Genomic DNA, 19,236 nt, shown 5'->3' with positions numbered 1-19,236 from the left:
ATAAAATAACGTATATTGCCTTTTAGGCGTATATGGTAAATTAATAATCTCCTATGTATATACCTAAATAACCACTGATCCCTTCCTCGGAACTCTTCAGTGTTCGTTTTCAAAACGCGGACAGACGACGCACATGTTGGCTACAGACAGTGGGAAAAGAAGACAGAAAGGAACGGTGCCAGGGTTTTAATACTAGAATTCATCGACTGATACAGCTGTAAGCATGTCGTTTAATGTGTTACTCCCCAGTTACTTCTACTGACCGAACATATTGCCAGTAACTGGATAGATTCTACAATTATGGTCAAATATATACTAGTGGGTAACCAAAAATGTTTACCAACTCCTAGCAGGTTTATCCAATGAATTGGGTGTGAGGTAACCTATAGTGGTTGTGGGAGAAATATATAGCTATGTCCATGCACTGTAATCCAGTAGTATTGTGATACAGTAGTCTAGTGTTGTTGTGTAATAAAAGACTTGACAGTAAATCAGAAACACTAACAAACAGTTCTGGTAGGATGAGACACATTTTGTTGTCCAATAATCAGTGGTAGTTGTATATTCATACTGTGTCTCATTCTTTCCATTCATTTTTATTTTCGAAAAAAAAAACTTGCTTCAATATATATGCAAGTTTTGATGAAGAAACTCAATTGGTAGAGTATCCACCTATAGAGCTAGAAGGGTCCCAGGTTGGAACCCCTGACTAGCCTTACATTGACATTTCCTTTCACATTTACAACGCAGGTTAGTGTCCATATAGAGTTCGGAGATTCCAGGTTCAAATACTTGTCTGGTCTTTAAAATTTCCATATTACATTTGGCGCCTATAACAACGTACCAACATAAGATGATAAAGGGTCGCCTGTGTCTTTGGGGTTAAGACTTTTTTGAAGGAGGGAGTGTTTTGGTACCGTAGATCAAGTAGCACAATTTGTTAGAAGCAGTTAACAAGTTATTATCCATGGTTATAGGGCCTTTGCAACCAGCCAATATCTTTCTCAACTACCTGGGGAGCATATATACAGCCGGTGCTGCTATTTCGGTGCTCACAGCTAACATTCAACAATTCTAGCACTGCCCAACCACGTACTCATTTACAGCTGAGTAGACTAGAACAAGCAGAGTAAAGAATCTTGTTCAAAGATACAACAAGGTGCCGTGATGTGACTCGAACACACAACCCTTCGGTCACGAACCCAGCATCCTACCATTAGACTACCATGCCTCCAATATAATCATATTATAAAATAAGATTGGCATTTGGATCAATTTCAAATGAAGAAATATAATTCTTGTTTTAAGACCAGTTGTTATGAATTGGTGTGAAGGTGATAAGATATTTTAACTGGCATTTAACACAATTTGGCTCTGTCTAATATATTATTAATCATAGCGAAAAGTGATTCAAAGATAATGTTTTTTTGGTTGAAACAAGTGCATAATGGCCATAATTGATAAAATTAACAAGGGGTATAACGTGTGTATTAAACCTTTATCTTGGTGGCAAATATGACCTTATTTACATCATATTTTAAGTGGCTACACTGGCAATAAGAACATGGAATTTAATTTGAATGTGAATCCAATAGGTTGAGAGAATGACCTAAATTTCATGTTCTAATCACAAAAACTGACATATAAAATCCATTTTTACAAGCCTTAACAAATATTATGTTCATAATTTTTAGAAATGATGAATTCAAAGAATAAATTGAATAACTCCTCCCCACAGGTAGGTGGTTGGGTTGGTTGTGTTGGAGTTGGCATCTTCAAACAGCTTATATGATTTACTGTCTGTTTAGAAGTTGAGCCACAACAAGAAAGCTAATGTACCAAAGCCTTTAATAAATCAAATGTCACTTTTACAGCAGAATACTATGGAGGAACCAAGCAGTGAGATGTGTTTGAAAGTGTTAAGAGACGCCAAATCTGACAATGAAAAATTTGCTGCTTTATTACTGGTATGTACAATGCATTATTGTTCTTTTTGAAAACAGATGAATTTTAGGGACCTTTGCAGATCCAGAGGTTGTTTTTAATGCCCTCTGCAATATTTCAGATCTTTTGTTGTCTTCCCGTATTCCTCAACATTTTTTAGCTCACCATTATCAAACTGACCTTTAACTGTGGCCTGTCTTCCAGCATCTGTCCTCAACCAATTCTTTGTTATCACAATATCACAGTACATGATGAGTCTTTCTCAAATTTCATAGGAAGGTTCCCCATAGTCCTAATAGATGAACTTACATAGAGTTAATGAATTATGATGGTGGGAGCCAACGTCCCTTTAGGATATCTGTTTTACTTCACTTGTTATCTTGGCATGCATACCATTTTCATTCCCATTTCTCATTCATTGTGGCCCTATGTAATATGTGTTAATGGGTCATTATTAATAAATTGAATAAGTTTATATTTCAGATAGCAAAACTAACTAAAGCAAAACCTCTATCAAGTGAAGAAAGGAATGACTTGTTATCAACAGTTGGCTTGAAGTTCCTTACCAGGCTTCTCAAATCTAGTGAGTTTGTTTAAAATCTTTTTTTGTGTGTAGAATGTGATGTGAGCACATAAATGGATGAACAGATTGAAATCATTAAATGGTATAAATATGGAGAAAAAAAAATCAGCTACAAAGTACATAAAAACTTTTAGCCTATCTTATTACAGTATATAAAAGAGACAATTTCATGTTTGAGAAGTAAACTTAAACTTGTGCTCTTATTACAATATTTGTTGGTTATGTTTGACAGAGTCTGCTCCAGAGGGATGTGCTGCTAGCATATATCAATCAATCGCTCTGAGTATCCTGTCTGGTCTGTGTACCGAACCTCATCAGGTAAGACACGTCTTTATATAGTAGGACCATACTGTTTAAGATGTTGAGAAGTGTGCAGTGGTGATTATATACCACATAGATGTTGTTTTGTTTTTTTCCCTATTATTTTGAAGCGACCTACCTAATTTTGATAGGTGCAGATATTTGTTCATTAAATTAGCAAGTATTTAATGATTATCCTAACAAATTTCATAAAAGTGTTTTCCTATTTTTATAAATGCTGAAGATAATTCTAAATTTGATGGCAGAGAATAACATTTTTGATAAGTTTTGTTAGTAACCTAACTCATTTGATTTACATGTTTGCAATATATTTTTTGTGCAGGTAGCATGTAACTTTTACCTGGTCATTGATTTCAGATTGCACAAGTAGGACTGAAGAGAAACATTGAAATCTTGAATGGGATAGTGTTAACGAACCCAGGGTACGTACCATACCATTTGATTTGTTTACAAACCTAAGGTATGTACCAACCTGTTTAATTTGTTGAAGAACCCCGGGTACCTAACATTGTCATTGTTCAGGTAATACTGTATACAGTCAAACTTTCGCCCAGTTAAATAGTTGCCTTCACGTGTAGTTACTATATATATTGTCTATTGCATACCTACTAGTATTCATAATAAATTTGCCTTCATTTGGGAGGGCAAAAAAGACAAAAGTTAAACTGCTGCAAACATTTCCCATTATACAGTATAAGATACCTTTTAAATACTTTTTAGATGATAAAAGTGGACTTGTTAATGTGGCAGCATTTTCTCAAATAGCTGTCTTTTCTAATTTAGGACAACATAATTATTGTCTCACTATGAATCTGATATTGCAGCACGATTTCAGCACAATTTTTTTCCATAACAAAGAGAGTATGAAGAGTGAAACTGAAAGTGCAAAAAAGTGTATACCAAATTTTTATTTTTTTTGAATTTCTGCAGCTGATTGAAACAATGTTATATTTGAACATTTGAGGAATTCAAACATGAATCCTGAAAACAATCGCATTCCTCAGATAAATTGTAAATACAGATTATAACATGTTAATCAGAGGTACTGACGGGGAGGATGAGGTGGTGACAACTATGGTTGCTGACTGTTATGACATACTACAGAACCTGGCCAGCACAGCGGAAGGATGTGATCAGCTGCTGGCCAACTTGACACCCATCACGCTGTGCAGAATCATCCTTGACAACCTGTATGGTAGGAGGATCAAAAGTTGCTTAATTCAAATTAAAATGGAACCTATAAAAAGTGTTTAGCTTTGGTCAGCTGTTTGATTTATATTTTTAGGAAAACATTAAAGGATAATGAAGATGTAGATCAAATTATATTTACGCATTTTGGTTAATGTGTTTATTTGGGGTTCACATATGACAATGTTGTTCAAAATTGGTCAGGCTACTAAAAGGGCATTGACATGCCATAACTTGGATGCTATTTCTGTCCCCAAACTGCAACGTGCAGGAAAATACTCAACTCTAAATTGACCCCCACATCAGTGGCCTCATATACTGCAAGTCAATTCCTCTCCCAAAGTCAAGAGAGAGTAAAACAGGAGACTACTGTAAACTGAACGTTTTGCTGTGTATCTTACAGTTTATTATGGGTAAATTGGAACAAAGATATAAATCTGTGAACAATTAAACTGATTTTAAAGTTATGATTTATCAACAGATTACAAAAAAATAAATAAAAAATGGTTTGTAAATATTAAAAATGATAGTTTACAGAACTGTTTTATCACAGAAGGTGGGTGGGTGTGGAGACGCAACGTCCTAGATAAGTGATGCATCTTCTATTTCATTGTTGATTATACCGTTCAAACTGGTGAAATTAAAAATCCAGGAAAAAGTGTGAACAACACGACAACTGTTTCATGTTAGACAGTTAGATAAATCATAACTCAAGTTAACTACAGATAACTTCATTTCTGTCTGATCTGTAGCTGCCGAAACCAATACCTCAAGGTCTGATCAATTTCAATTTATATTGAAATTTTACATTATCGTACCATAGATAATGTAAAATTTCAAAACAAAATTCATCATACCAGCTTTCTTGCATACTAGACCGAGATATCCGCATTTCTGGTGGTGCTGGAATACTATCATGGGTCTGGATCACTTACAGGCACAGACTGGCAGGGGAATTATAGTGACCTTTCGAGGTCATGGTATTGTTTGTGACGTCATTTTTTGACGTTTTGGGGTCAGTCAGGGTCACTGACGTCATTCACAATTGCCATCCGGGCTTCATATGCAAATGAGAAATGTGCAGACAATTTACAACTTTATTAGAAGAGTAGTTTTTTTTTACGGTTTTAGGTAATAGGCAAGAAATAGAATCCATCCCTGATTATGTTGTCTGTTGTTATAGGGGCGGAGAGAGCAGAGGGTGTGCTGAGATGTATGCTGTCTGTGGTTGGACCTAAGGTGTGGCTGACACACAGACAGACTAAGCTTCTTCACAGCATGATGGTCCACCTTGTAAAATCATTCAACAAATTTCAGGTAATGGTATACAGATGGCAGCCATTTTTCCTTGTAGAGGAGACATTTATTGAATCAGTTATGCACATCCTTTCCTCTCTATGACCAATATTTATTATATGCCCGTCAAATTTGGAACTTGGTATACATTATAATCATGATATTAAGTTGTGTCTCCCTTAAAAGAATTTTGATTCGACAATTTTTCCAAAAGTTATTGCCCTTTGTTTATTTCAGTAATTTTTTTTGTCCAGCAATCTCCTCCTATATTTTTCAACGGATCTCTTTGAAACTTGGTATGCATTGTAATCATGATATGAAGTTGTGTCTCACTTAAAAGAAGTTTGATTGGACGATTTTTGTAAAAAGTATTGTCCTTTGTTCATTTCAGTATTTGATTTTTTGTACTGAGATTTTCAGCTTACCACTCTAAGAATGATGCAGATCTTATTTCAATGTAAGAAAGTAAACAACACTATATGGCATTCGACGGGCGTATATTATTCTGCCCCGCTGTACTCTTGTTTTCAAAAGAAGTAGGGTAAGATCCCCAAGACCCAATAAGTCTACAAGTTTGCCAAGTCCATTTTTTTCATTTCAGGAGGATACTGTATGGTATTTACAGAACCCTCTTAAAAATAATTTGAAAATGTCCCAATGTTACTCAAACTTTATCATGAAACAATCATAGAAATATTATGCCCTGAGGGCAAATATGTTGGCAACCACACAGGCAAAAAAATGTACTTGATGGAAACAAATCTTCAGGAGTTGTCACTATTCTTTTTACTTTCAAATGTTTAAAAGGAAAAATAGTTATGCACAAATCTGTCCTTTTTCACAGGATGACAACAAATTTGAAATGTGCGGCTTCCTACAACAAATGCTTCAAAGTATTCCTGATGACATGGTAAGTGTTACAACTGGCCTCTGAACCCTTTCACCCCTATGTAACTTTAGTAGACTCTACCATGCATTGATCTGGATGAGTCCATTATGGTCTACAGTGGTGAAAGGGTTAACTTGCATTATCAAAAGCTTTCTAGATTATATTGTATATCTAAATTAATATTCAAAACAATATCCATGAACAAGGTCTTTAGACCTTCACCATAGGACATCAGTTAAGTGTTGGTATCGAAATCTGACAATCTTATACTCATTGTTTTATTGATATTTCCTTTAGGTTGAAGAATGTAAGAAAAGTACTTGGCTGCCAGTCTTGGTGAAAACAGTGAGAGAAATCCTTACCAGTAGATTAGGTAGGTCAGTGTTTCTCTACTATATGTACCTCTGTTTCAATGAATTTTCTGATAAGATTTACCTCACCACTGCTATATGTACCTCTGTTTCAATGAAGTTTCTGATAAGATTTACCTCACCACTCATAATTTGTTAGCTTTTCTGCCCAAAGGCACTTTGAATAACATCTGAATAATGGAGAGGCTTAGGGCAGGGATACCTCTACATATGAGTCCGAAGTCCTATATCTACTCATAGAATTTTGTCCCTAGTTTCATGGGACTAGTAGAATTTCTGGAAATACTAAAATTTAATATTGTGGGACCCATTGTTTTTAGCTATACAGTTGAAAAGGACCCATGGAAATAAATTGTAGATTGATTACTGTTAGGGTCATGGTATTTTCCCACTACCATGCTGGGGAAAAGCGCTATCAAATTTGTTCAAGTAAATGACCTTGACCTACTTTCAAGGTCACAGGGATCAAATTTCTTAAAACATTACAACAACTTCTTCTTTATAACCAAGAAGCCTAGTGTGATGATATTTGGCCAGTAGCATACTGGCATTTAATTGCTATCACTTGTGTCCAAATAAATAACTTGAACCACTATCCAGATCAGAGGGGTCAAATTTGTTAAAACATTTAAAGGTCTTTTCAAAAACCAAGAGGCCTAGAGTCATGATATTTGGCAAGAAGCCTCCTGGGATGAAGGGTTTTCAAGTTTGTATAAGTGAACTACCATGACCTGCTTTTTAAGTTCACATGGATCAAATGTGTGAAAAGCTTTAAACAACATATGATCTGTATAACCAATATTAACCATGGGCAAAGGGTCATACTGTTTTGTCTGTATCCTCAACATGTTAAGCTACATATAGAGTTGTGTGTGATTTGTTTAGCAACATTTAGGATGAATTGTTCACACGAGTATTTTACAAAAGACAAAATGTATAAAATAATGAAAACAGAAAAATATCTGTTAATGAAGATTTCATTACTGTCAGAGGATAGTGTGTTTGCAAATGATTAAAATAGCTATATAAATGTGATAGCTATATATGAATAGTATCATTTAACTATTCATTATTTCTACTCTGTATGTAGTAGCAACAATATCAATTTCATGGTGATGCTTTTGCAGGTGAGGACCAGCGAAATCCTACTTTGTGCTTGGTTGCTGCCATGATTGACCGCCTAGGAGTGACCACTGTCCTTCCACCACTGACCTCCGACCAGCAGCTTCTTCTGGTCATCACTCACCTGAGCTGTATAGAAATCAGGATGATATTAGAAAACTTCCCTTTTGAGCAGGTATATGAAACTGAACTTAATTCCATACTTTTAATGTTCTTCTAAAGTTTGCATATGTAAAATGGTGTTTACATCTGAAGTGCTATAAAGAAAGAATTTGAGACTAAATATTTCAGTTAACATATGTGACCATGGTGAAATATAAGCCGCTTCCTACCGACTCGGCTAGGGAGAATTTCTCTTTAGCTCATTCAGTAGAGCGTAAGACTAGTAAACCATAGGTCCTGTGTTTGACTCCTAACGGAGGCATTGAAAAAATAATGACCACTGTTACATATGAATTTGTGTAACGACACTGAAGGTTTACACACTTGGGCAACCAGTTAAGGCTTTGCTTCAACATGTAATATTTCTGTTTCTACCTAACGTGGACTCATTGATACATTTTACTACAAAACGTAACCTGTTTCATTATTCAGGGTGTTGAATAGATGATTAAGGACTGCAAGCATGTCAACAATGGAGATGTTGTTCAATGACGGAAAATAATGTCAGAATCTGTGATTTGCACTGAGTTCCTGGAGATCTTTCCCTGATTTTCATTTTATTTAACGCTTTCACCCCTATGTAACTTTAGTAAACTCTACCATGTATTGATTTGGTTGAGTCTATTATGGTCTACGGTGGTGTAAGGGTTAAGATGACTTAATATTACTCTGAATATGTTGAATGGAGATGTAAGGTTTTACTCTTGGTATTTCTAAAAAAGAAAAGTATGTAAAAGGTATTTGATGTGGATTTCTCTCTAGGTCGTGGAGAAGGCAGATGTTCTGTGTAGCTGTTATCTGCTGATGGAAAACATCATTTACTACATGACCAATTCTCCGTCAATGAAGCTGGATGAGAAACAGGTCACGCAACTCCACCATGCCATGGTGGGCTCTGTTAATGCAATCTTGGGTTTTCTCCGGGAGGCCTCTGAGAAGGAAACCTCAAATGTATGTAGACTTTGTCTCTCACCAGATCTGATCTATACTCAGCCAATGACAACTCGGGTAGAAATTTATGTGTCTGAACAGTACTTAGGGAGTACATTTCATTAATGTAAATGTGGTAAAAAGCAGTTTCCAAGTCTTCACTGGGGAATGTTCTATGCGTTGTTATATACTAAATTTTCCTCATGTTGAAATTATACAAACATTTCAAAGTTTTTGTATTACTCAGTTAAACCTATTGCTTTGATAAATTTTCACTGTTTCATTTTCAAAGAGTTGCCTCATGTTAATTCGTTCACCATTTTGAGATTTTAATTTCTGATGGATTCAAAACAAAACAAAGCCATTACAGAAGAAGTTTAAACCTGATGTTGAATTTGCATTCTCCTTGATGATTGAAAGTAAAACAGATGCAAAGATTTTCACAGTTATATAGCGTAGATTGTGCTTGTAGAAATATCCAGAGCCCGTCGTGATTGCCACTATCCGAGTCCTTGGGGTGTGGATGTCCGAGGAGACTTCTGCTCTTAAGGAACACACATACGCCTTGGTGCCTTATCTCCTAAAAGTCTGGTAAAGTCTTTCTACTATGTGAATGTATTGATTATACTTTCTACAGTAAAGATGTCTGTCATTCTATTTGTAGACATATCTTTATAAGAACCTTGTTAATGGAGTCTCCTGCATCAGAGTACTCCATAGATTTCAATGAAACTTTATACACTTTATCAATACCTAGTAGTTATTTTCCATTACGACAAAGAGTTTTGTCCCTTTTCTAAAAGAAAAACAGCAAAAAAGGTGTCCGGACTACTTCTCCTATTGATATATTACATAGTTTTCATAAAAACTTTGTACACTTTATCAGTTTGCAAGGTAGTTGTTAATCATGCCGTTTATTTTTCCTTGTGAATGGTATTAGTCTGAGTGAATTACGACCAAAAGTTAGTTCTTAGAAGGTGCGAGTGTATTAGTTAGCCTATAAGTAATAGTTCTTGTTATACATTGACACGATTTTTGTGAAAAGATTTGCATTTAATATGATTGATTTGTTGATTTAATTATGAAGTAAACTGTGATATTTTTATTCCTGTAGTAAACAGCAGGTGCAATCCAGAAAGATGGCTAAAGTCGGTGGTGATGGAATCAAAGGATGTTGTAACACACCGACAGGAATGTCTCAACAACACAATAGTCAACAGGACACGACGCTTACCAACCAGTCACAGAAATCGTCAGTAGGTAAAGACAATGCTGGTCCAGTGACCTCTCAGGACAGTCCAGGGTCAGAGGTCACACAAAATATTAATCCTGCTGAAGAGAATCTTTTATCTTCAATGGAGCAATGTGACATTAAATGCGACGACAACAAAGTTTCAGACATTTCTAAACAATGTGAGGAAAGAAACCAGTCAGGTCAGGGAAATACTGCAGATTCTAATTCAGTCCTGGAAAGTGATATTCTAAACAATCAAAACCAAAGGGAGAGAAACAACAATGTGACAGACATTTCTTCCCACAAATCTAAATCAGTGTCCTTTAGTTTAGAAGCCTGTGGAGACTGTGGAAGTGATGATGGTTTACATGACACAGGAGATAACCATAGCTGTGATGACGTTGATCTGCTACGCTTCCTGTTACCAGCCTTCTGTCACTTCATGGCAGAGGACGAGTCACGCCAGATACTGCTTATCAACCATTCACAGACTCTGCTGGTCGACTACTTCAAGCTCTGTCTCAGCACAGTCTTGGAGGAAGAAGATAGCAAACAGGCAAAGGTAATTCTAAGCTCTGTTACCGAATAGTTTTAAGAAAAAGGATAGGATAGATAAGGCTAGGCTCTAATAATAGTTTTATGGAGAGAGGATACCCAAAGTAAGTGTAGGCTAAATTCTGAAACAGTTTTTGAAGCTGTTGATAGCAAGTAGTTTTTTAAGGGCTGATAAGCAAACAGACAGAGTCTTTCATCTCCTTTTAAGGGTTGGATAGTAAACAAACAAAGGTAGGTCCTGAGTCTGGTCATAGTAGGGACAACAGTAAAAAGGCAAATAAAAGTCTTGGGGCCTCCTTGTGTAAAGTTGATAGAATAGCACTAGTTGTACAATGAAAGGATAGAAACAATAGTTAAATAACAAAAAAAATTGGTTGACCAAAAGTGTGCTGTACTATTTTTGCTGGTCTGCTTCAAGAAAAAAACGTTCTACTCTATAAAGAGAAATATTTTATTTTTATATCTTAAATCTACTTTCCATTATCGAAAATAGTGTTGACAAACATGTATATGTTGATACTCACCTTCAGTGACACATTTCAGGGGAGCTTGTTGGTGGTGTGTGGAGCCTTAATGAACCTAGTGGTGTTAGAGAAAGATCTGATTTCTACAGACGATGACATGCACATCCTGTGTCAGGTTGTCATGGAGGCAGTGCCACTTCTCTGTAAGTATCATGCACGTCCTGTGTCAGGTTGTCGTGGAGGCAGTGCCACTTCTCTATAAGTAACATGCACGTCCTGTGTCAGGTTGTCATGGAGGCATTGCCACTTCTCTGTAAGTATCATGCACGTCCTGTGTCAGGTTGTCGTGGAGGCAGTGCCACTTCTCTGTAAGTAACATGCACGTCCTGTGTCAGGTTTTCGTGGAGGCAGTGCCACTTCTCTGTAAGAAACATGCACGTCCTGCGTCAGGTTGTCGTGGAGGCAGTGCCACTTCTCTGTAAGTAACATGCGCGTCCTGTGTTAGGTTGTCGTGGAGGCAGTGCCACTTCTCTGTAAGAAACATGCTCGTCCTGCGTCAGGTTGTCGTGGAGGCAGTGCCACTTCTCTGTAAGTAACATGCACGTCCTGTGTCAGGTAGTCGTGGAGGCAGTGCCACTTCTCTGTAAGTACATTACACAGTCCCCTATGGGAGGCCATAGTGAAGCCTTTATCAATACTCTGTAAATACACAGGTGCTGGACACACTAATAGTTATATGATGTGGATATACTTTATAATAGTAAATATATTATATACACATTATATTACTATAAGTGTGTCCAGCACCTGTGCCTGTCTGAATCAGGCCATCATGGAAGAGGCATTACCTCTCTGTATGTACAGTGTACAAAATCTCCTTATCAGGCCATCGGAGAGGAGACATAAACTCTCTGTAGTCAGGCCATCGGAGAGGAGGCATAAACTCTCTGTAGTCAGGCCATCGGAGAAGAGGCATAAACTCTCTGTGTCCCCAGTGTACGATGAAAGGCTTTAACACTCGAGATCAAGGGAATTGTTACAGAAATGCATTATATTTGTTACATTCTTTTCTTACAAATCTAGATAGTGAAACTCACATGTATAAAGGAACATGCATATATTTTCTTTGATAGACCAGAAGATTAGCACTCGCTAGAAAACATTGGTGCTCTGTCTTTTTAGGTCACCTGAGCTTTAGCTCAAGTGACCTATTGCTATCCGTTTTCGTCCGTCGTCGTCCGTCGTCCATCGTCCGTTAACATTTTACATTTCAAACTTAAAGTCAAGTTCTGCTGGGCCGATTGAACTGAAAGTTGGTAGGAATGATCGCCTCATGGTCCTGACAAAGTGTTGTTATTTTTCGGGTCGATCAGAAATCCAATATGGCCGCCACGGCCGCCATTTTGAAAACCTATTTCAAACTTAAAGTCAAGTTCTGCTGGGCCGATTGAACTGAAAGTTTGTAGGAATGATCGACTCATGGTCCTGACAAAGTGTTGTTATTTTTCGGGTCGATCAGAAATCCAATATGGCCACCACGGCCGCCATTTTGAAAAACTATTTCAAACTTAAAGTAAAGTTCTACTTGGCCGATTGAACTGAAACTTTGTAGGAATGATCGAATCATGGTCCTGACAAAGTGTTGTTATTTTTCGGGTCAATCAGAAATACAATTTGGCTGCCATGGCCGCTATTTTGTAAATACCTATTTCAAACTTAAAAACAAGTTCTAATAGGCCGATCTCACTTAAAATCGGTCTAGGAAAGATCAGCTCATGGTCCTGACAAAGTTAAGTTAACATTATACTTAACTATTTTTTACTCAAATTGGTACATATTTCAACAACAAAAATAAATACTGTAGGACTCAGGTGACCGTTAAGGCCCATGGGCCTCTTGTTTTGCTTATCTGCATGCAGATTGGCAAGACTTCTTTTTATGAAAATCATAGAGAAAAAATCTCACTTGTCTGTATGATCAAACAAAACTTGAATCACTAAGTATGTGTAATCCTATTTTGTTGTAGTGAACCGAGAAGAGTATCTGATTTTGTGGTGTAACCTTGTCACATTAGGGATGTTCCTGTTACTGCGCCAGTACAAAACCTCCAAAGGTAACCTTCTGTCTTAATTGTGTCAGGCCAGTTAAAATACCCAACACTTAATGCACAAATACATGTTCAATCATACATGTTATAATTAATTTCAACCCTAAATGTATCGAACACAGTTGATATAAACTGAAAGTGTTCCATTTCAAAATACATCTGGTAAACTTCTAATTAAATTATGATCAGGGTAGGTTTCTTCAAATTTATTCAGTACTGGTCGACCAGTTTCACCTTTAGCGGGCTTCGCAAGGACAAAATTACACAGTATTCCAACCCCTTAATTACTAAAACTGCAGGCATGTGATTCTAAATGTGATCATAATCTTTATTGTGATGTCCCGCCACAGACGATTTCTAAGTGCAGATAACTCTTATATGATTATCACAGTCCATACGTCTGTTACACTGTGTATAATATAGCCTAACAATGCTTTTATAATATACTTCCTCCACAGTTAGTATTGCCTAACGAAATCAATGCATAAACATGTACACAACAATAATTTCATGTTGGCTTGAAGCTTAAAAATGTTCATCCAAGCACAGTATTGACATAGACTCCAACCTGTATCTATATTGTTTGGATGAACTGACATCAAACAAACATTACAGTCCTGCAGCTTTACTGGCAGGGATATAATAAAAAAAAAAATGGAAACTTATAAATTTAAATACGTTGTACATAAAAGGTTAATGATGGCAAAATACTAAACCATATACAGATAAAATAACAAAACCAAAGCATGAGCAAAAACCTTATCAATACATGTATACTAAAAGCAGGTAATCATTTCTTTCTGTAACAGTACTTTCCGACCAGAAATCAAGGTTCTTTGTCGTGGTGATGTCGTTTGTGAAAGGTCCATTTACCATCAAGTCCCATAAACAGAAGGAGGTGCTCCAGATCAGTGACGTGTACACACCAGTGTGGGAGGATGTCTCCGAACTATGGCACCTTACCCTCCAGGGTAAGTGTCCGTATAATATGTACAGTTTCTGATAAATCCAAAAATCCAACTGAAATATTGTGCCTGTGAAATTTATGTGATTTCTGTCGGACATGAATCAATTCTTATAAAGAATTTTAAGAATATTATTGTTAGCTCACCTGGTCCAAAGGACCAAGGTGAGCTTATGCCATACCGTGGCGTCTGTCTTCCGTCCGTCAACAATTTCTTTAAACGACTTCTTCTTCTTAACCACTGATTGGAATTTAACTAAATTTGACTGGAAGCATCCCTAGGTGGTGGGGATTCAAAATTGTACAAATGGTGGCGCTGACCCCCCAGGGGGCTGAGGGGCGGGGCCAAAAAGGGGTAATTTGGCTAGCTATATTTCTACAAACGACTTCTTCTGTAGAACTATGCACTGGATATCGATCATATTTAATCAAAAGCATTCGTGGGATGCAGGGATTCAAAATTGTTCAAATGGTGGGGCTGACCCCCCAGAGGGCTGAGGGGCTGGGCCAAAAAGGGTTATTTGGCTATATTTCTACAAACGACTTCTTCTGTAGAACTATGCACTGGATATCAATCCTATTTGGTTGGAAGCATTCATAAAAGGCAGGGATTCAAAATTGTACAAATGGTGGGGCTGACCCCCCAGGCTAAGGGGTGGGGCCAAAAAAAGTTTATTGCCTGGAAATGGTTGGGATACCCTATATATAACCAAATATACAATTGCTGAGTATAAAGAGAAGAATGCACATTTGCTTCCGGGATGGCCCTAGGGTCTGGCCCCACCCTTGGAAACATAGTCCTCCGGCCATAACTTAAAAACGGTTGAGATCCCCAGCCCAAAACTATATATACAAATGCTGGGCATAAAGAGACGAATGCAGTCATGATATTAGAATAGACCCTGGGGACTGACCGAACCCCTAGGGACCTAGTTTCTTATTCACAGCTTGAGATCCCCGACCTATAACCATATAGACAATCGCTGAGTATAAAGAAATGAATGCACATATGCTTCCAGGATGGCCTTGGGGACTGCCCCACCCTTGGAGACTTAACCCCTGGGTCATAACTTCGAAATGGTTAAGATCCCCACCCCAAAACTATATATACAATTGTTGGGCATAAAGAGACAAATGCAGTCATGATATTAGAATTGACCCCAGGGTTTGCCCCACCCTTGCAGACTTAACCCCTGGGTCATAACTTTGAAACGGTTGAGATCCCCACCCCAAAACTATATATACAAATGCTGGGCAAAAAGAGACAAATGCAGTCATGATATTAGAATTGATCCTGGGGTCTGGCCACCACCATAGGGACCTAGTTTCTGAGTCACAGATTGGAAACAGTTGAGATCCCCACCCCATAACCAAACATAAAATTGCTGGGCATGAAAAATCGAATACAGATATATATGCTACAAGGATTGGCCTTGGGGTCTGTCATATTCCCATGGATCTCATTTGGAGAATATTCTGTCATGATTGCGTAGATAATCCAGGTGAGCGATACAGGCCCTATGGGCCTCTTGTTTTTTGTGCAGAAGCTGTCCTAAATATGGTTGAATTTTAAACAAATTTGGTGTAAAAATTCATATTGCCAAGTGCGAGTCATTTGCTAAATTGAAGAGTATATATTTATGCACTAGCTGAGGCTACCAACTTCTGTTTGTTTATAATTGGCTTCTGTGCTTTCAGGTTATTTGCATATCTTTGCATAGTTAATTAATCCCAATTGGTTGTTGCACATTATTGGATGTATATGTATGTGACATTTGGAAGTGGAACCTGGCTATTTACCAGTCTGTACGACTGGAGCTATGACATTTATGAAGTAGTACCTGTACTTGCCTGTATCCTTGTGCAGGTTTGGAGACGGAATAAACCTTCTGTATCCCACTGCGTGTCACAAGAGGCGACTAAAGTGGGACCTCTGCGGGAGCAGGGGTTCTCTTCTGCTGCACACTTTGCTACACTTGGGATCTCGTTTTCTTTTCTAACTTCCCTACTGTTTCTTTTCGTCATTGTCTTCTTTATGACCTTAGCTGTTGCAAGGGCGTTAAACCCCACACACAAATACTGGCCGGTCTGCGCCCACAATGTATATGACTGACGTCCCACTTGTATTTTCCAGCCATTTGTGAGTGTATCCCACTGTCTCCAGTCCTGTCACACACACTGCTGTCTACTGGGGTCCTACCTCACTGGAGGAAACTACTGACCAAGGTCTCCGGTATGTAGGATTATATCTCAACACATGTTCAAGCTATCTATCAAATATTGATGTGATTTACAGTCCCATATTTTCATACAAGGTAACTCATAATTTAACTCTGTTCCAATATGGACCGAGGTTCATTTTTGTCAAAGGACTCCAGTTACATTTAACTATTACTTGCATTACTTTTCAAATTGTAAATCACTTAGGCAAAAGCAAATCGTACTACATGTATTGCCTGTAGTCTTATGGAGCCAGAACAACTCAATAATGGCAGGTTCTGTGCAGTATTGATGCTGCCAAAAATTACAAGTTTTATTATATCTAAGATCTTGGCCTGGAGATTATAACACACCGAGTCTCGTGTTTGTATTAATTTAGGTAAGGGTGTGCCAGACAGTGTTCAAGACAGCATATTAAAACTGATCACAGCCGCAGTGAAAACCAGCCCCAAAGTACGGGAAGTTGCCAGGACAACAGGGTACCCCGACATTTCACAGTAAGCTAATTTCTTATATTAAATCAACTGTAGATAAAAAGAAATATGCACTAAGGTAATTTACCCTTACAAAACAAATACTGATTTTATTTGTGTGACCCCATAACCTTTTCCAAACCAGCAGATGAGAAAATATACACTCGGTATCCATGTTTACTGTATAATCTACACTGTATTCTGATGGGGTGAATTGTCAAGAATGTTAACTTAAAACTATTATACGCTTTCAAATTTCTGGATAGATAGATTATATTTTATACTCAAAATTTCTAAAATAACTTTATCAAAACATTTTAAAACTAAGATACATGTCACTAATGTGAAAATTATTTCAGATTTTATTATTTTATATTTGCAGAACTTACAAGCACACAGAGCTACAAAGCTTGCTGACTTGAACCTGGTGAACGCTTCACATTGACAAGAAGGCACCATACATCATCACTTTATTTCATTTTATTGACTGCATCATTAAAGTGCATATTAAGTTTTACTCAAAGTGTTCTCTTATTTGTTAATGTATGTTTTACCCGAAATTTTATTCTGTGCATTTAGGAGTCTTAAGCTGAACAAATACCTCTTATTGTGCCTTTGACCTTTGGTTGAGCATGCAAAAAAGATTACTGATCATACATTTGAACATTATCACAAATAGTCGACAAGACAAAACAAGAGGCCCATCGGCCTAAACGGTCACCTGAGTCTACAGTATTTATTTTTGTTGTTGAAATATGTACCAATTTGAGTAAAAAATAATATAATGTTAACTTAACTTTGTCAGGACCATGATTCGATCATTCCTACAAAGTTTCAGTTCAATCGGCCAAGTAGAACTTTACTTTAAGTTTGAAATAGTTTTTCAAAATGGCAGCCGTGGTGGCCATATTGGATTTCTGATCGACCCGAAAAATAACAACACTTTGTCAGGACCATGAGTCGATCATTCCTACCAACTTTCAGTTCAATCGGTCCAGCAGAACTTGACTTTAAGTTTGAAATAGGTTTTCAAAATGGCGGCCGTGGCGGCCATATTGGATTTCTGATCGACCCGAAAAATAACAACACTTTGTCAGGACCATGAGGCGATCATTCCTACCAACTTTCAGTTCAATCGGTCCAGCAGAACTTGACTTTAAGTTTGAAATAGGTTTTCAAAATGGCGGCCGTGGCGGCCATATTGGATTTCTGATCGACCCGAAAAATAACAACACTTTGTCAGGACCATGAGGCGATCATTCCTACCAACTTTCAGTTCAATCGGTCCAGCAGAACTTGACTTTAAGTTTGAAATAGGTTTTCAAAATGGCGGCCGTGGCGGCCATATTGGATTTCTGATCGACCCGAAAAATAACAACACTTTGTCAGGACCATGAGGCGATCATTCCTACCAACTTTCAGTTCAATCGGTCCAGCAGAACTTGACTTTAAGTTTGAAATAGGTTTTCAAAATGGCGGCCGTGGCGGCCATATTGGATTTCTGATCGACCCGAAAAATAACAACACTTTGTCAGGACCATGAGGCGATCATTCCTACCAACTTTCAGTTCAATCGGCCCAGCAGAACTTGACTTTAAGTTTGAAATGTAAAATGTTAACGGACGACGGACGACGACGGACGAAAACGGATAGCAATAGGTCACTTGAGCTAAAGCTCAGGTGACCTATTAAATCCTTTTGTCCACCACAGTGACCTGGACCTTTCAAACCCCCCTATAAGACATCTGATACATATCGCAGTGTATGACCATATCAAATTTCCAAAAGATTACTTTTGGATTCCGAGATGAGAACAGTACCCCACAATCATGTTTTAGTAACAGTGACATTAACCTTGACCTTAGACATTTTGAATCCCCTAATGCACATCTACATTTCGCATTGTATCAGCAGATCAATTTTTCAGAAAGATTAGAGTTTCAGATTCTGAGATAATGTCCGGAGACCAAAATGTTGACAGACAGACAGACAGATGAACACTGCGATTACTATCTCTGATGCAGGGCCCTTGTAATAAATTGTCATAGAGATTAAGAGTGGCACATGAAATGAACTTGTTAAATCATCAGGCATATAATATGCCATGGAGTTGCGTGTGTTGATCTGTCATCTTCTACTTTACCAACTTCTACAGAACTAGGATTCTTGGACTTTATACCTGGTATTTCATCTGTATCTTACAGAACTAGGATTCTTGGACTTTATACCTGGTATTTCATCTGTATCTTGCTGTAGTGAAGATTTATAAAGAATCCTGAAACTTTTTGTCCGGACAACTCCTTCTAAAGTTATGGATCGATTTTAACGAAAGGTTCCAGATATTTGCAAGTATGTTTTGGCATTGGGAGGGAGTACAGGAAGTATTTAATAGGTGACCTTTATACTTAAATAA

The 19,236-nt window shown here is 37.5% G+C and overlaps 1 protein-coding gene across 2 annotated transcripts; it reads left to right on the top strand.

Annotated features, from left to right (window-relative positions):
* The first annotated feature begins 113 nt into the window (after nt 1–113).
* LOC110449928 (neurochondrin-like) lies at nt 114–17,489 on the top strand. Of its 2 annotated transcripts, none has more exons than XM_021497104.1 (19): nt 114–217; nt 1,878–1,967; nt 2,428–2,527; nt 2,760–2,845; nt 3,206–3,270; nt 3,889–4,043; nt 5,220–5,353; nt 6,177–6,242; nt 6,519–6,594; nt 7,720–7,889; nt 8,639–8,827; nt 9,279–9,397; nt 9,921–10,602; nt 11,139–11,262; nt 13,086–13,172; nt 13,976–14,137; nt 16,265–16,363; nt 16,730–16,847; nt 17,206–17,489. In XM_021497104.1, exons 2-19 carry the CDS (start codon nt 1,884–1,886, stop codon nt 17,243–17,245), a joined length of 2,556 nt encoding a protein of 851 aa, XP_021352779.1. In that variant the 5' UTR covers nt 114–217; nt 1,878–1,883; the 3' UTR covers nt 17,246–17,489. The 2 variants fall into 2 exon arrangements, with proteins under 2 accessions (XP_021352779.1, XP_021352778.1); XM_021497103.1 differs by having other exon boundaries at nt 1,875–1,967.
* Nucleotides 17,490–19,236: the final 1,747 nt, after the last annotated feature.

This window comes from Mizuhopecten yessoensis, unplaced genomic scaffold (genome assembly GCF_002113885.1).
Source record: "Mizuhopecten yessoensis strain PY_sf001 unplaced genomic scaffold, ASM211388v2 scaffold4839, whole genome shotgun sequence".
Classification (NCBI taxonomy): domain Eukaryota; kingdom Metazoa; phylum Mollusca; class Bivalvia; order Pectinida; family Pectinidae; genus Mizuhopecten; species Mizuhopecten yessoensis.
This window is presented reverse-complemented; position numbering and strand designations above follow the sequence as displayed.